Source organism: Gasterosteus aculeatus, chromosome 20 (assembly GCF_964276395.1).
Source record: "Gasterosteus aculeatus chromosome 20, fGasAcu3.hap1.1, whole genome shotgun sequence".
Classification (NCBI taxonomy): Eukaryota; Metazoa; Chordata; class Actinopteri; order Perciformes; family Gasterosteidae; genus Gasterosteus; species Gasterosteus aculeatus.
Genome location: NC_135707.1, coordinates 8,641,557 through 8,658,747, shown reverse-complemented (window position 1 = coordinate 8,658,747; position 17,191 = coordinate 8,641,557). Strand labels below are relative to the sequence as shown.

General features: G+C 45.7%; 2 protein-coding genes across 5 annotated transcripts; both read right to left on the bottom strand.

Moving 5' to 3' along the window:
• Nucleotides 1-565: 565 nt before the first annotated feature.
• On the bottom strand, nt 566-11,322 carry mdc1 (mediator of DNA damage checkpoint 1). Of its 4 annotated transcripts, none has more exons than XM_040165667.2 (12): nt 11,247-11,322; nt 10,573-10,712; nt 9,886-10,476; nt 9,723-9,801; nt 8,355-9,556; nt 7,915-7,968; nt 4,397-7,797; nt 3,771-3,908; nt 2,799-2,981; nt 2,550-2,675; nt 1,888-1,998; nt 566-1,805 (listed from the first exon to the last, which is right to left on the bottom strand). In XM_040165667.2, the coding sequence occupies exons 1-12, from the start codon at nt 11,294-11,296 to the stop codon at nt 1,602-1,604; spliced, it is 6,279 nt and encodes a 2,092-aa protein (XP_040021601.2). In that variant the 5' UTR covers nt 11,297-11,322; the 3' UTR covers nt 566-1,601. The 4 variants fall into 4 exon arrangements, with proteins under 4 accessions (XP_040021601.2, XP_040021603.2, XP_040021602.2 ...); XM_040165669.2 differs by having other exon boundaries at nt 8,448-9,556; nt 11,247-11,315; XM_040165668.2 differs by having other exon boundaries at nt 9,723-9,774; nt 11,247-11,315.
• A 649-nt stretch (nt 11,323-11,971) lies between these two features.
• Nucleotides 11,972-16,610, bottom strand: tubb5 (tubulin, beta 5). The gene is made up of 5 exons (XM_040165798.2): nt 16,417-16,610; nt 14,012-14,120; nt 13,597-13,707; nt 13,255-13,499; nt 11,972-13,144 (listed from the first exon to the last, which is right to left on the bottom strand). The coding sequence occupies exons 1-5, from the start codon at nt 16,471-16,473 to the stop codon at nt 12,332-12,334; spliced, it is 1,335 nt and encodes a 444-aa protein (XP_040021732.1). The 5' UTR covers nt 16,474-16,610; the 3' UTR covers nt 11,972-12,331.
• Between the last annotated feature and the right edge of the window lie 581 nt (nt 16,611-17,191).

The following is a 17,191-nucleotide window of genomic DNA, read 5'->3' as shown; positions in this document are numbered from 1 at the left end:
AAACACCGGCCGCCCCTTCGCCCCGTGGAAACTCACCCACGGTGATCAGGCAGTGGGGTTTATTCAGGGAGGATGAGTGAGAGGATGCTGAGTCAGCAGAGAGCTGTGCGTCAATAAGTCAAGGAGGATAATTATGTGCTCGGATTACATTTGTGATGCATTGCTTCCCATCGTCTCTTTTCCAAATGTTCTACACATGGAGATAATTGATTGGTGGCTTGAATGGAATTTTCAACAAAAAGTTTTAAAAAAAGATGCTCATTCATGCAGTACAAACCACTCAAGACCAAAACATATCTGCGCCTCAGAGGTCCGATATAGACTTCAGAAAGGGAAGTCTGGAGTGTTTTAAATGACATAACAAGAAATCCTCTTGTTGGTTGATGAGTCCAAGCTCTTAGGGAGCAGACTGGGAGACTAAAGACCTGTTCATACAAGGTCCACTTAATGTTTCTGACGCTTTCAGAAGGGGTCAAGTCTTCTGAGCGACACATCAAAGCCTAAACTATCCAGTCAATAGTAACAAGGCTGATATGCCAATTAAAATAAATACAGAACTTAAACATAATATAGACATGATTTAATGTTTTCATCGGGAATCAAAAAATTTCACGGTTTGATTTCAACGTAAACTTTGGTAGTGAGACAGTTATAAAATCAAACTTAATTACAAGCTAGTGATGCCGACTTTAAAACACCAAATGATACGGAAAGTTCAAACAGAATATTTGAAGGTGGGTCAAGAAAGAAACCAAATGTGAGTTCTGTATACTGGTCCTTTTTTTAACATAATGACATGTATACATAAAGACAGATAAACGTTTGGCCTCAAGATATTAAAGTAGAAGCCGCATCAACATTCAGGTGCCGGTAGGTTGCGTCTCCTGACTGTAACAGGATTGGATGAAGCCGTAATGGAGTCGGTGGTGGTGGTTAATGGAGCAGGAGGGATAAGACACACTGGTAGTTTCATGATTACTTTGTTATAAAAAGGCACGGTGCACTTTATCAGCATAGGAAAAAAGCTGTTTTTTCCCATTTGCTGGCTAGTCCCTATGTTCCACCATCCAAACATGATTATACGTCTCCCACTTGGATACTTGCTACCTGCCGAACTGGCTGATTGAGGCAAAGCACTTAGCACCCAAAGAGGTTAGCAGCAACTCACTGTAGGCCTGTTAATTCCTGCTCTACTTGTTATCGAGACAAAAAGAGGGGAAGACGGGAGGTGAAAAGTGACACGGACGGTTTTACTGCCCTGCATAGCAGCAACACCATCACAGCATTTGCAACTTTAAAACCTACATTGTTGTTTCTTCAACTGCAAAGGTAAAAAAAAAAGGTACAATTGTAAGAACAGCTTCTTATGACGGACTTTCCAAAATGTAAGTTTCCAAAACGATCTTTCTTCCATCATTGCAGAATGCAATGCAACATCGACACTTAAGATACACACATGATACGTCCGCAATATGCTTCGATACATTCCTTAAGTCTTTCATAGTTTGCTCACAAATGTTTCTTAAAAGTCTCTGATTTGAAAGATAATTTATGTGGGACGAGAGTGTTATTTTTTTTTAACACAGTGCACCCAGGTGGGGCTAAGTCTTCTTCCTGCTCCTTCCCCTGCCGCCTGCAGGCTGCGGAGTATTTGCAGGGACAGAAAGTTTGTGGGTCTGAAGGTCAACTTTTTGCCGAAGGATCCCCGTGAGAATGAACTCAGCTGTGACCACCGGGACGGATTCAGAGAGCGCCGTGCCGCAGAGCGGCAAGTCCTCCTCACAGGAAATCACGACAGTCTTTGGCTGAGGAGAGGGGAGTACCGAATGGTCACAGGTATGTCGGATGATAGAGGATTCATTGTGAGTTCTGAGGGAGAAGGTTTACCTTGTGAGAAGAGGGCATTTTGGGAAGGAAGGTAGCTCCACTGCACGAGATGATGTCTTTCATGTGAACAGGCTCTGGTTTCACGGACTTAGTGACATGGATCTGATAGCCCTAAGAGAAAGAGAAAAGCAGACAAGAGATGACGCACAGGACATGTGTCTCTGCAAATCAATACATAGATCTTAGGATTGGCATTTTGTGTTTCATGTGTTTAACTTGCCCAATTTTAGCCAGTACAAGCACAGCATGTGCTATCAAAGTGTCTCTGATACTGATCTGAACTCTGTTACAGCAATGGAATCATTACCATCCGCAAAGTGCCCATTAAACATAATCAGTGCATTAACGACAAATGTAAAATTACTGCCCACAAGCTAGCGTCTAATGGTAAACAATCATCCCTGTGCTCATGAAAAGGTTTAGTTTGTGTTCAACTACAAAGGTGCTGAGATCAAAGCAACGCTCGGTGGTAAAAAGTCGGCTGAAGATGATTCTGACGCGAGTATGTGTGGATGAAACCACGACTCGCTATTCGTCACTGCGTCATTATCATCCACCAACCGCGTGCCATCTGACAAGGGAAATGCCACAAAGACGCAGTCAACCGGTCTCGAAGAGAATAAATAGCACAGAAATAGATGGTATGACGGTGTTACCAGTACCTGTAAGAGACGCTGACTGCTGGCAATCCCCAGGGAATCCTGCAAGCAGAAACTGAACTTCTTTTCCTGCTCTGGATCCTTCACAACAAACGCATTAGGAGACAGGAAGCTCCCAGCCTTACCACTCTGAAACACCGGGAGAGCGGAGCGAGACAACAACGAGATGAGCGTCTATGACAGTGCAGTATTTGTGAAGATGTAGATACACATTCGTCTTATCAAGTCGTAACCGCTGGTAGAGACACCGACCTTTTCCAGCCAGTGCGTGGTGACAATGGGGACTCCTTTGGCCAACGCACACAGGAACTTGACGGTCCTGCGCACCTTATCGGTCACCAGACAGTTCATGTCTGCCACTCCTTCGGCCATGCTGCCCCCCAAACGAGCCAACACTCGCTCCCCTTCTTCGTCCACCACACCTGTGAACAGCACCTAAGAGGGGGTTGTTAAGAGGTCTAAAGCCCCGTTCGCCCATAGGAATTTTACTGAACACGTTTACGGTAATTTGTCATCATGGGAAATTACAAAATGTAGGAAACAGGGGCATTAAAACAAATCTTGCTCTGGTTCCTGGAACGTTAGCAAGGCCTCGCCATGCACGTAATCACACATTGATGAATTTGTTTGTAGCATCGGATTGGTCCAAATTAAATTATCACTCCTAATGAATAACATCTCTAGGTTTGCTTAGAGTAGAGCCAAGCCATTATTGGGTGAAACTGTAGCTCAAAAGCAACTATTTATTTCCCAAAAACAAACCAAAAAAAAAAAGATTTGATAGAAACGCTATAATCGCCATTGATGTCAAAGGATCCTAAACAACATCCTTTTTAAGCAGCTGCATGCCGACTAGGGAAGTAATGCATTTGATCCACATTGGGAATGTTAAACCTGCGTCCTGAAGACAAAAGTAAATGTTCTTTGGCATTAGGAGGGTGTGTTGGATGTGAGCTAAATGTATTCTGCACCGATCTGTTCTGTAAATAATACTTTACACTGGTTCTGCTGTTAATGTGTCCCCCATCTGTAAAAGCCCTGTCCAGGTTGTTCCTGTTGAGTTCAAACAAGACCCCCCACACTGAATACAAAGATAAATATACTTAGACAAATATACTTAGACAAAGCACTCAGCATAGCATGTGATTGCCAAATTTCCCCCTTCTGCATTATTTTGACAATGTCCCAAATACGCCCACACACGGGTACAAAGACCTATCGAACCTTGTAGGCCTGTCTGGCAGCTCGCAATTGCCCCCCGGCGGCCGGCGAAGCAGAAGAGGAGCGAGGGGTCTTTGCCACGGGCGAGGAGTCCGTGAGAGCTTGTCTCTTCCGGGACGCGCTGCTGGACGGAGTCTGGGGCTGTTAAATGGCAGAGAGTTTGGGGGGGAGTTAAGGACCAATAACAGACAAGGACAAGCATGAAACATACGAGGAGAATGATGAGTGATGTGTGCTGCCATGAAAGCACAGATCTTAAAAATGAAAAGAGTCCAAAGTGACTGTGAGACCGCTCAACCACTTAGTTCATTAGCGTATTAATGTTGATGCAGGTCAGGCCAGACTACTCTGGTTGCTGGGAGAGTTGGAGAGAGATGCAGGCCGTCCCTGACGTTGATTACCGTACATTATGATGGTTGGAAAGGCTGACTCACAGAGGAAAATGCACCAGAGCCTTTCCCCTGTAAAAGTGAAAGGCTTCCTCTTCAAGGACAGAAGACATTCGCGGACACTAATTATACACTACTCGGCTTTGCATTTGGACGGATTCATTCTTCAGCCATAATCTACTTTTGTATATTATGAACCTTTCCAAAACATGTTAGAAAGTAAAGAAGGGATTAATTCACCTCTGATGCCTCCACATGTGGATCCAGGTTCCTTTCTTCCTGCTTCTCTTTCTTCAGTTTCTGGACCATTGATGGACGACCTCTGACTCTCCTACGCACTGTCCCCTCCTCCATTTCCTCGCTCTCTTCTTTCACCTCCGATTCAGCAGAGGAGTCTTTTGCCTTCTTCTTAGCTTGAGCGCTGGATGCTCTCCCTCTTCTCATAACTTGGACTTGTGCTGCCTCGATTGTTTGGGCTTCTGACATTTTGGAGCTCAAGCTGGAATCCTCTTCTGCGTTCGCCTTTGACTCTCTTTTTCTCCCTTTGGTTTTCTCCTTAGCCTCCTCCCCATCACTGACTGCAGGAGCTACTGGTACCTCCACAGTCTCACCCTTGACTGCTTTTTGGCCTCTGCCCAAGACATTCCTTTTAGGCAGAGGTGAATCTTTCCTGGCAGACATTTGACTCGAAGGGGACTTCTCATCTGCGGGTTTAGGCTGATTAGCATCAGCTCGCTGTCGCCCTCTAACGGTAGCAGCCGGCCGAGAAGGTGCTTCTTCTTTCTCCTCCTCTGGGGGGACTTCATTGGAGGTTCCCTCTGCTGTCCTACTTCTCCTTCCTCTGGTTGTAGGTTCGAGAGCCACATTCCGGCCACTCTGCTTATCGGCAGGAGGGACGGAGTCGGACTCAGTTTTCCTCCCTCTTCCTCGCTGCCTCCCGCCTCTTCCTCTGCTGTGAGAGCTCGGGCTGCCGCTGGAAATCTCAGCGTTGGACCTGGAAAGGACTCCCTGGGGAGAGAGAGCATAAATGTCCCGTTGTGTTGGCTCTGCAGCGACGGTCCTTCTCGTGCTGCTCCTGGCGACGGCGGCCTGCCTCTTCGCCCCTCGGCCTCTCCCACTGCTCCCCTGGGTGCTCACACTTGAAACGGACCTCTCTGAGCTGACCGAATTGGAAGAGTTGGAGCGAGATCGGGTTCTCCTCGCCGGGACGTCATCGCTGGCTGATGTGGTCGGGTCTTGTTGCCCTCCTGGTGTCCTCCTGGCCGTTCTTCGAGCTGTTGGGGTTGTTTTGGGGCTGTTTTTATCTTTCTTGTTTCCTTGTTGTGCTTTTGTTTGTTTTTCTTTGGCCTCTTTTTCTTGTTCGTTCCTCTCCCTCTCGAGTCTTTCTTCTAGTTCCCTCTTTGCTGTCTTCAATCTCTCTTTTTCCTCCTCCTCCTTTCTTTCCTTCTCTTCTCTCTCCGCTTTTTTGCATTCTAATCTCACTTTATCCTCATCCTCCTTTCTTACCTTTTCTGTTCTCTCCTTCTCTTCTCTTGCTGCTTTTTCGCGCTCTAACCTCTCTTCTTCTTCTTTCTCTCTTTCCTTTTCTATTCTCTCCTTCTCTTCTCTTGCTGCTTTTTCATGTCTCTCATTTTCTTCCTTCTCCTTTCTTTCCTGCTCCAATTGTTCTTCTCTTTCCTTTTGTGCCCTATCAGCTATTTTCTTTTCATCTTCTTCCTTTCTTTCTCTCTCTATTCGCTCTTTTTCCGCTCTCTCTTGTTCACGTCTTAACTTTTCTGCATCTTCAGCCTGCAGTCTTTCACGCTCTTCTTTAACTTTTCTTTCCATTTCCAATTGATACTGTTCTTCCCTCCCTTTCGGTTTCTTCAGGTTGTCGTTATCAATGTTTTTCCTTCCCGTTTCAAGCGTTTCCTCATCTTCCCTGCTATCTTTTGGATGCATCATAAAGGATTTCCCTCTGGCTTGTTTGTCTTGCTCTATCTCCTCCTCTTTTACACCCTCCTCCTCATCAAGCCTTGCTTTTCCTCTCCTCACTGTAGGAGTAGTACTCGGCAAAGCCTTCGTCGCCCTGCTGGTCCGTCTCTTTGGAGGCTCAGAACACTCTGCCTGCTCCTCTTCTTCTCTTCGTCTGGCCCTTGTTGTTCTTCTCCCTCCAACAGTTGTGCCACTGGTTCCAGCTTCGTTTTGTCTACCTCTTCCCCTCGGTGGCGGGGTGACAGTTTTAGTTTCTTGGGTAGAGCCCTCTCCCTGAATTGGCTTTGCTCTTCTTTTCCGTGGACCCGGAATTAACTCCTCATCGTCACTTTCTCTTTCTTCCCCTGCGGCCACAGGCTGAGCCTCAACAGCAGAGACTTCAGACGCTGTGAGGGGATGCGTCTCCTCTTCTTCAAGTGGCAGTGACTTTGCTTTTCTCTTTCTAGGACCTGGGGGGGTGTCTCCATCATTTCTTTGCTCACTTACGCATGTAGCCGACAGCTCAGTTTCAACAACTGCGGAGCTTGCGAGGGGCTGCGCCTCGTCTTCGAGTTGCAATGGCTTTGCTCTCCTTTTTCGTGGACCTGGAGCAGAGTCCTCTTCATCACTTTCTGAATCTTCACATGTCTCCACTGGCTGAGTTTCACCAGTAGAAAGCTCAGAGTTTGCAGGTGTTTGTGTCTGCAGTTGCTTTGCTTTTCTTTTTCGTGGACCTGGAAGTGAATCCCCAACATCACCGTCCTCCTTTCCACTCGTAGCCACGGGCCGAGCTTCAGCTGGACCAGTGTGCATTGGCTGCGTGTCAACAAGTGATAATTCAAATTTTGCGAGCGTTTGTGTCTGCTCTTCAAGCCGCGGTTGCTTTGCGTTTGTTTTTTGCGGAAACAATTCCTCACCATCAATTTCCTCATCCTCACTGACACGCATGGGCTGAGTTTCAGCCACAGGTTGAGCTGCCTCCACCTGTTCCTCTTTCTCTTCTGTTACATGCTGTGAGCTGGACTTGACTTGTAGTACAAAGGGAATAGGATTTGTGTGATCCAAACTCTCCTCCTCCTCCTCCTCCTCCTCCTCCATCTCCATGTTAAACATTGGTTGGGTTTCAGCCAAAGCAATAGAAGTAGATGAGGTGAAGATGTGGAAAGGCTGAGTCTCAGCGGCAGCAGTGTTTTCTCTCTCATCTTCATCGGTTTCAACCTCCGAATCACGGTCAGGCTCGGAAATAAAAGCCTGTGTTGCTTCTAGGGCAAAATCTACATGACCCTCTATGGCAGACTTTTCTGAACATCTGGCTGGTTCCTGATCATCTTCATGTGCCTGCAGATTTGAATCGTTATCTGAGGAGGCTCTGTCTCCATATGCTTGGGTATCTTCCAGATTCACACCCTCCACCGCAGACACAAAAGCTTGGGTGCTCTCTGTTGCTAGAGCTTGGGCCTGACCCTCCAGGTGGCTGCTTTGAGACAATCCCAGCTGGAAAGCCTCTCCTCTAATGGACTGTTTGCATGTTTCACTAACAGAGGACTGGATGGGGTCCTTGTTGTGGACCTTTGAAGTGCTTCCCTGGCAGTCTCTGGTAGGAAGAAGGAACGACTGGGTCTCAGCCACAACACACAAGTTGTCCTCCGGGCCGGCTGAGCAGGGAGACAGGGATATAGGTCTTAAACCTGGGAGACAGAGAAGACCAAATAAAGACGTGTGCCTCAGGTTTAAATGAATAGTCCGATATACCCCTTGGTTTATAAAACAGACATAAAGTTATATGTCAAAAGTAATTGACTTACGTCCAAATGCGGCAATCGGGAAAGCCTGAGTCTCCATATCTTCCAGTTCTCTTCCTGGAACCATTCCAAAGTGAAAATAATAAAATTAGTATCTAATAAAAGACCATTTAAAGAGGCACATATGTCAAATTAAAATGGCAAACAACTTATGCAGTAGATAAAGTCTACAACATGAGAAAAGGATGTTCACTTTAAATGGATCACTGAAAAAAGTGAGTATCTGTTTTTGATTATTTAGAGTCTTGCTTGCTAAAGTCATTAATGACCAGACATTGTGAGGTCTTTCTATTCAGAGTGCAAAAAATGCATATCTTTCTTCTTTCTATAATATTGTTAGTATTTTTGTGCATTGATTGTGTTTAAGTTGTGTTTATACACCTGGGAATTTCTGATATAACAAAGAGAAAATGATTGGCAAATGAAAAAGCACTGAACAGCACCTGACGACTGGACAGGAGTAGAGCAGTTCTGCTGGAGGGGAACCAACAACCCGGGAGTATTTTCTCTGCGCAGGCTTGGAATCTGGTTCTCACCTGCCTTCTCCTCATCCTCCACATCCGTGTCACTGTCCACTCTGAGGTCGGCGGGATCGACCCCATCCCCAGCAGGGCACCCGCTGGATTCATCAACATCCCTGTCTGCACCGGAATCTGACTGGAGAGCTTCTGACATTATACTAGGATTGGTGGACCAGTTTGAGGCAACAGCGGGTGTGAGCAGAGAAGAGTCGTCTTCCACATCGGTGTCGCTGTCAGACAGAAAACCTAAAACGGCTCCTAAATCTGCAGTGACGACGGACTCCGCCACAGCAGACACCACCGAGAGTTCCCTGATGGCCGGGGCGGGAAAAGCGCCATCCCCTGTCTCGCTGTCGAGTGTTGATTCCAGCCCGGTTGGATGGATATCTAATCTAGTGGGAGTTTCATCTATTTTAAAGCACACACTATTTTTCCCACATTGATTTTCTTCTTCCTCCTCCTCGATATCTGTGTCACTGCCCAGGTGGAAATTGTTGCCCTGCATAGAAGGGGAAGACACAACTGCGTCTGTGCTTTGAAGCGGGGCTGTAGCAATAGCAGCTTCTGACACCGCATCCTCGTCCACATCAGTGTCGCTGTCGAAGGTGATGCCTTCTGGCTGAACAACTGAAATCACATGAAGCGGTTTAGTGCGGTCCGCAGAGGAAGGCAGAGGTTTTTGAACATCCTCATCGACATCGGTATCACTATCTATATAAAAATGAACAGCTTGTTGGTTTGCATTCAAGGTCACTGGGCTTGCAGATGCCACTCTGTCCTCCTCTCCCTCCACATCAGTGTCACTGTCCATGTCAAGCACAGGGATCGCATCTGTCAAGAATGTCGCTGAAGATTTGGGCAATTCATTCTCTCCAGTAAGGCTGACATTGCTTTCCTGTTTCCCTGACACATGGTGTTCACTTTCCTCAGGGTTACTCCCCGCCAGTGCTGCTCTTTCTTCCTCCTCTTCTTCATTGTTGTTGTCCATGTTGACTCCAAGCGTGTTTTCGTTCTTTAGCTGCTGTTGGCCCATCTCAACGGCGTGGTCCTCCTTACTGAAGCCGACATGTGTGTGAGGCCTGTTTTTAGCCAAGGACGGCGGTGTGATGGGACTTTCATCCTCACTATGAAACAGTGGAAAACAATGTGACCAGCATTATATTTAGAAATGTAAAAAAAAGACAATTGACTGTTTTGATGAACATACTTGTTTGTCTTACGAGTTAATATGTGGTGAAAGTACATATTTTAAAAAATAAAAAAATAATAATGTAATGATTGCTATTATACCTTTCAGGGACAATTTTGTTTGTGGGACTCAGGAAGGTGGAACAGACGGGACCTGATTCATGGAAGTCAGAATTGGACACTGAAAAAAACCCAAAAAAAACATGCATAACCTGTGATAGAAAAAACGCCTTCATTTCTGTAAATATTTTAAACTTTTCCATACCAAGAGCCTTGCGCCTTCCGTCTCCTCTGCTATCGTCTGAGTCCGAATCAGATTCTGGGACCAGGGTCCCCTGTGGGTGCGTTGGAGTTTGCTCAAAGGACAAGCAACTGGTCAACACAGAAGTCTTCCCACTGTCCTCCTGATCAGATAACAACACACCAGCCTCTGTATCCCCATTGACGCACCTCTTGCTGCCTGTGCTTGTGTCACTTCCCTCTTCTCCCGAGCCATCGGGCGACTCGGCATTCGCCCCCGAATGTTTGCCCACAGAGGCCGTCGTGTCCCCTTCCGACGAGTCAACAGTGCAGCTGACATACTGACACGGGACGTCTGCCACCACCAAACCGTCACCTTCGCTGAGGGCATAGCGTACATTAGGGGTCAGCTTTAAGTGGCCCTTGCGGGTCCCGTTCATACTCCCTCGGTCCCAGATCAAAGCCTCCATCTCCGCTTCATTGTGACGGCCTCTTCTCCTGTGGACGGAGATGCAGATGGTGGCGTGCTGCTTGGAGATAGAGGGTGCTGGTAGGGGCACGGTGCAGGTGCTGGGGTCACGGCCCAACACATTGTCGCCCAGAAAGAGGGGCATCTCTGTGTGCCAGAGGACGATAGACAACGTTAGATCTCTTTACGACGGTTGAATCGGCAGAGCATCGGTGTAATAACAGCAGCAGTGAGCCCACTCACCTGTCTCAGGGATGTGTTCATTTTTTAAGACCCACAGCTTAGCCAAAGGTCGCCCCCTCTTGTTTTCGATCTCCCCTTTATTTTCTTCCTCATCTGACTCCAAGATTGAGTCACTGAGTATTTGCGTGGCATCCATTCCTCTATTTAAAGACAGGCAACGTTAAATAACGTCCAGCTTCAACTGCCACTGAAAACAGCAACGTTAAGGCAACTTCATACGGCTAACGTTAGCCTAAATAGCTAATTTCACTATTTAGCTTATAATGTCGTGCTAACTTCCACTTTGGAGTGTAATGTAACGTTGATTCAAGTTATATCCAACATGTATTTACGTGTCAGTGAATACTGCACATCTTACAGCAATTACAATTCCAGTCAGCATAACAACAAAACAAAAGAAAGACGTTTAGGTTTAAGCTAACGTCACTTGAAGAAATGTAATATCATAAGTTAATCTTATGGGAAGCCTGACAACCTACTGTTTAGTTACCGTTAACTATCAGGGCAAATAACCTAACGTTAGCTGGGAAATACGCAAGAAGTTTAACATTAAGAGATGATACGTGGGGCTTAAACGGCAACATTTCTAAATAAGCTTCATATTGCCATCTGGGTATTTTAGAATATTGCCTTCGCATATTAAGAACAAGGTTGTATTTGAATACCATGCCTACCTTACACTGTTCTCAGTGGAGACACAATAAAAGAATATAAACATGGACATCCTGGAAGGAATGGACCACGCCCACAAGAGGCATCGTAATCGCAAGTGATTGGCCAATACACCAATCAGTCACATCAAAGATCTCTTACCATTGGTCAAATAGACCCGAGTCCGATTCAATATAAGAATGATGATTTCCCGCACAAACAAATCTTAAAGGGGCCACCCCACTGGTTCAACTCCCTAACCCTATTCCATTATTCAGAAATATTTACATTGTGCAGAAGTTCAAATCTACTTCTTTGTTTTTGTTATCAAGAACTTTTAGATTTGTTCTACATTTGGCGAAGTAGTCCAAAGAGATTGTATTTTTTAGTAAAGGTCGGGTATAGTTTTTTTCCTATAATCCATTTTTATGTAACAGTGTTTTAATATTTGCTGTTCTAAAGCACATAGGGCCTTGAGGTATGTTTTATTACTGAAACATTGAGAACCTGACTTGAGAATATTTAAGCATTCCATATAAAGTATGCAACACTGTACAACAGTATGTGGACTGCACTTTTATATTAAGATCATCTAAAATGCTACCAGAGTGCAGTGAACATGTGTTCACAGATTTGAATCAAAGAAGTGGGAACGTGACTCTGCAAATAGAAAACAATTGGTCTTACTATAGTCTTGCAAACTGGTCATGCCCCACAACGTTTTGTTGTGGGGCATGACCCTAACTGATCCTAACTGCAGTAAACACCACATGAACCTGCTGACCTCAACATGATTAACATTCCTCTATCTCTGGAAAAATGCCTTAATATTCAACCCTTTAGTTTTTCCAAGGTTTGGATATTATATTGAGATACGATGGCTGATTTGTAGTTGATGTTTTATCAGACAAAAATGTAATGCATTGACGAAAGGCAAACACGTTTTTTTTAATACTTTATTTGCACTGAATCACAATTGATATCTATGCTAAAGTTTAATTCTAGAAATGCTCAGACACTATGTTTTTTCATCGTTTACTAAGTTGGTATTCTATGTTATTCCTTTTTCAATTTAGTCATTAGTGACATGACCTTCCCATTTTCGTCTTCAAGCGTCATCTTCAGCCTCCTCTTCAAATTCACCCTCTTCCTCAGCAGTGGCATCCTGGTACTGCTGATACTCCGACACCAGATCATTCATGTTGCTCTCTGCTTCGGTGAACTCCATCTCATCCATACCTTCACCTGTGTACCAATGCAAGAAGGCCTTGCGGCGGAACATGGCTGTGAACTGCTCTGAGATACGCTTGAAGAGCTCCTGGATGGCTGTGCTGTTGCCAATGAAAGTGACGGCCATCTTGAGGCCACGGGGTGGAATGTCACAGACGGCGGTCTTCACGTTGTTGGGAATCCATTCGACGAAGTAGCTGCTGTTCTTGTTCTGGACGTTCAGCATCTGCTCGTCGACTTCCTTCATGGACATGCGTCCGCGGAACACGGCGGCTACGGTCAGGTAGCGTCCGTGACGCGGGTCGCACGCGGCCATCATGTTCTTGGCGTCGAACACCTGCTGGGTGAGCTCGGGGACCGTGAGGGCTCTGTACTGCTGGCTGCCTCGGCTGGTCAGGGGGGCAAAGCCAGGCATGAAGAAGTGCAAACGGGGGAAAGGCACCATGTTGACCGCAAGTTTGCGAAGGTCAGCATTGAGCTGGCCGGGGAAGCGCAGGCAGGTGGTGACCCCACTCATGGTGGCCGACACCAGGTGGTTAAGGTCTCCGTAGGTGGGTGTGGTCAGTTTCAGAGTACGGAAGCAGATGTCGTACAGGGCCTCATTGTCAATACAGTAGGTTTCATCCGTGTTCTCTACAAGCTGGTGGACTGAGAGGGTGGCATTGTAGGGCTCAACCACCGTGTCTGAAACCTGAGGACAGTAAACACACAGAAGCGTTCTTCAGTCTCATGATCTCAGAGGACAAAAACCTACGGCGAGATGAACTGAAATTCTTGCGCTGTATCACAAGGGTATATTACCTTGGGGGAAGGCACCACACTAAAGGTGTTCATGATTCGGTCGGGGTACTCCTCACGGATCTTGCTGATGAGCAGGGTTCCCATACCGGACCCGGTTCCTCCACCAAGAGAGTGAGTGAGCTGGAAGCCCTGCAGGCAGTCACAGCTCTCTGACTCTTTGCGGACCACATCTAGGACAGAGTCCACCAACTCAGCGCCCTCTGTGTAGTGACCTTTGGCCCAGTTGTTTCCAGCACCGCTCTGACCTGGAGGAGAAGGAGTGACATACAGGTGAGTATGTCCTTGCTCATAAGGAGGCGTAAGTCATCCAGTATCAAGAGAAATTCACTGTAGTTCACCCACCAAATACAAAATTGTCAGGTCTGAAGATCTGCCCAAAGGGTCCAGACCTCACAGAGTCCATGGTGCCAGGTTCCAAGTCTACCAGGATGGCTCGAGGCACATATTTGCCGCCTCCACGATGAAGTGAAAAGGCAGAGAGAGAGAAAGAAGAACATACAAATTCAATTAAGTTTGATTTGTACAGCTGAAATTCACTAATCACAATTTTTCCTGGAAGGGCTTTACAATCTGTACACATGCAACATCCTCTATGCCGGGACTCTCACATTGGTTCAGGAAAAAAACCGCCAACACCACATTTTTAAATGGACTTTTAATGTGAGAAAATCCATGAATGACAGCGGACATGAGTATGCAACAAAAGTTATTATTCAGGACAAACCAGAACTGAGCATGTGTATAGATGATAACTCACCAGTGGCCTCATTGTAGTAGACACTGATCCTGTCCAGCTGCAGGTCACTGTCTCCGTGGTAAGTCCCTGTGGGGTCGATGCCATGCTCATCGCTGATCACTTCCCAGAACTGTGGACAAAAAATGGGAGGTGTCACTTGACGTTTTTTTTTCCAAAGAAAGTACACATGTACAGTATCCATTGAGGATTAAACTGTGATTTGATGGACTGGGGAACTTAAATGGGAAAAAACAACAATGGGTTTGCATTTTTCCAGATTTCACAAAACCATATACTAACACATTAAATACAATTCAGCTGTTCAAATGACCAGCTTTTTTCTGTCACATTATTGAGTGATGACTGAGCAGAATGCGCTTCTTTCACATTGAAGATGCAAAGGAGGGAACACAAAGGGGCGAGTGACGCTGAAAATAAACTCCCACTGAACTGCAGACACTGCTTGCCTTCAGATCTGTATTCATGTCATGTTCGCTTTTTAAAGACCTCCCACACATTGTGTATGCATTAAAGCCCATTAGCAGGCGAGCCACATTTGCTTGCACTAATGTATTTTAAATATCTTAAGGTCCTTTTTTGGTCATTTCTGCAAACAGCCGTAGGGGGATTTAGAGTAATCTGCATAATCGGGCTGTATTGCTGCTCAGCATTTAAGAGATTGGTGGTGAGCCGTAGTCTGAGTATCATTACATCTTAATACAGTAAGACCCTGTAAAACAAAAATGACTAAGTGACCTCAATAGCCAGAGGAAGAGAGCCAGAGGAAGAGAACAAAGAACGACCAAAACACGGGAAAAATCCCTGATAAATGACTGTGGGCCAGTAGATGTCTATTAGTAAAGACTGAAAATGCATATAGTGAAAGAATGGGGACAATAAGCAGCAAAGCAATGCCACACCCTGACCTAATTCACCACAGTGCGGCTCTTCAGCAATCCCGTCAATCATATACATCGGACATCAGAGTCAGTGAGTTCACAGGGACAAGAAACAAACAAATGACAATTTCCTAAACATGCAGTTTACATTCTGTGGTGCAAATGCCTTCAAATTCAAAGAAAGCATAATTGTTAAATGTTGTGATATATCGAGTAGCCATAAGGCACAGCCAGCTCCCACTGTGCATCAGCTGTTTCCTCCATTCCTCCCCCACCCCGGCCCTAATGTGTTTAAGGGAGGAAATAAATTGATTACACAGACAGGCCCTGCTTTACATGAAATATCCGTCAGCAGAGCTTCACAATGATAGCGATATATCCTGTACTACACGGGCAATCGTTGTGTGGTCTCTAAACTCTATTTGATTAGGGAAAGATTCCTATGTGTGTGCGTGTGTGTTTCCATTCAAACATATATTCTCTGTAACAAATTATCATGTGTAAGAAAAAAAGGAGGTAATAAAGGCCATAAAGACGTGGCAGACTGCTACCGTCACTGTAAGATGCAGACTGTAGGGCCCTATTAAAGAGACTAGTCTCAAATGTATTCAAATGAAATACAAAGTTGAAGAAGGATGAATATTTAATTGATTAAAGCACTGATGATGTCACTCAGGATATTCACCTCAGCGGTCTATTTTAAAATGAACAACTCTTAACAATCCTCCCTGCCACACCCTTCCCACTGGCTTTTCTGTCTGAACAGCTGATGCAGCCCATCTACAACCTGCAGGGGAAGAAAATCGGATCAATGTGGACTATTGATGCATTAGCCTTTTGGGGGAACAATTGATCCCAACCTGCTATCCCAGCTCCCCTCCAACTCATTGTCTGAGACACCAGCCCTTCGTGGGAACAAGACAAAGACCCCAGTGCAGAATACTGACTGAGGGGTTCCAACGAGGGAAGAATAGACTTGGGGTTTTTTTCTTCTTCTTCTCCTTTCTTGTCCCCCAGACAATATCTTGAGGTCAGCTGAATGCTCAACTGTTGAGGCGCAGACACGCCCTGTGTGGTGTGAACAAAACCGGGCGAGACACAAGCGCCCCGTTATAGCGTTATTTCAATGGGAGCGCGCACGGTGCGCCTCTCCGCGCCCACCGGCCACCGCAGTGCTGCACGTTCACACAGAAAAGCGAGCACACACAAAAAAAGAAAGAAAATCAGCTCATACAAGTGATATTTTATGATGTGCTGTGTGTATGAACACGGAGAGTTCTATAATTTATGAATGTAATTTTAATTGAATTAATGCATAATGAGACAAAAGGAGTCCTTTGTCTTCTTACACAGCCAAACACTCATCTACATAATGACTTTAAAGAGCTTTATGGGTGTGTCTTGCATTATGAGCCGGTGTTTTTTGTGTATTTTTTCCTTGTTTTTTTACTGCGAAAGGAAATGTTATGTCTTCCAAAATGTAATACACTATTACTAGTTGTATTTGTATGATTTTTTTTTTCTTACCTTGGCCCCGATCTGGTTACCGCACTGGCCGGCCTGGATGTGAACGATTTCCCTCATAGTGGCTGCGAAAATTTGACACGGGAGAGCAGACGAAGTGTCTTCGTGGGGACAAGGAGCCGACCCAGGACTAATGTAGAAAATGCACACAATGAATTTATAACGTTGGAGCGTTTCCAGAGCGAGGCGGGGCCGGGGGGAGTGGGCGTGTCTAGACCCCACACCCAGCTGCTGTTGCGAGCGCTGATTGGCTGAGAAGGTCGTCCCGGGGGCGGGATGAGGAGGAGCGCCATAGATCCGGGTGCGGAAAAGATACAGAGACTGAACAGCATGTTAGCAGCTGCTGTGCAGTACGAGCCGGTGATTGACAATTTTTTTATTTTCATTTTCATTCAGTCGTTTTCTATCATTCTTCTTATTGTAACACTCCCTGCAGACTAGGCAGATGTCAGATGTTTCAGTTTCAAGCCAGGGACGAGATGGGGTCAGACAGCTCAAGCCCCCTCTCCTCAGGCTCCTTTGTCTCACCATAAGACCCATTTAGTAGCAGTGCTGGAGTTGTTGTTGATGACGAAGTTAAGAACGATTTTATTCTGTCAAACTGTCGATTCGGAGTCCCGTTGCACTGACATATGGTGCATTTCTTCTTCTAAGACCACTTTCTAAGATAAGATATGGGACTCAATGATGGTGCCTGTTGATGTCATCGATGGATTTTTAACCGTATTCAATAGCAGCATAGAATCTAGCAAACACGCACGGTGTAAACACGTTTCAG

Bases quoted from the DNA above. Each gene is read 5' to 3' on its own strand.
- mdc1 (XM_040165667.2), bottom strand. From the start codon at position 11,296: ATGTCCATGTTTATATTCTTTTATTGTGTCTCCACTGAGAACAGTGTA. The intron at 10,477-10,572 runs GTGAGTGGGCTC...TCTGGCACACAG, and splicing joins TGAACACATCCCTGAGACAG to AGATGCCCCTCTTTCTGGGC. The intron at 3,909-4,396 runs GTGAATTAATCC...GCCATTTAACAG, and splicing joins CACATGTGGAGGCATCAGAG to CCCCAGACTCCGTCCAGCAG.
- tubb5 (XM_040165798.2), bottom strand. From the start codon at position 16,473: ATGAGGGAAATCGTTCACATCCAGGCCGGCCAGTGCGGTAACCAGATC. The intron at 13,708-14,011 runs GTGAGTTATCAT...TTCATCGTGGAG, and splicing joins CTACTACAATGAGGCCACTG to GCGGCAAATATGTGCCTCGA. The intron at 13,145-13,254 runs GTAATATACCCT...TACTGTCCTCAG, and splicing joins GTGTGGTGCCTTCCCCCAAG to GTTTCAGACACGGTGGTTGA.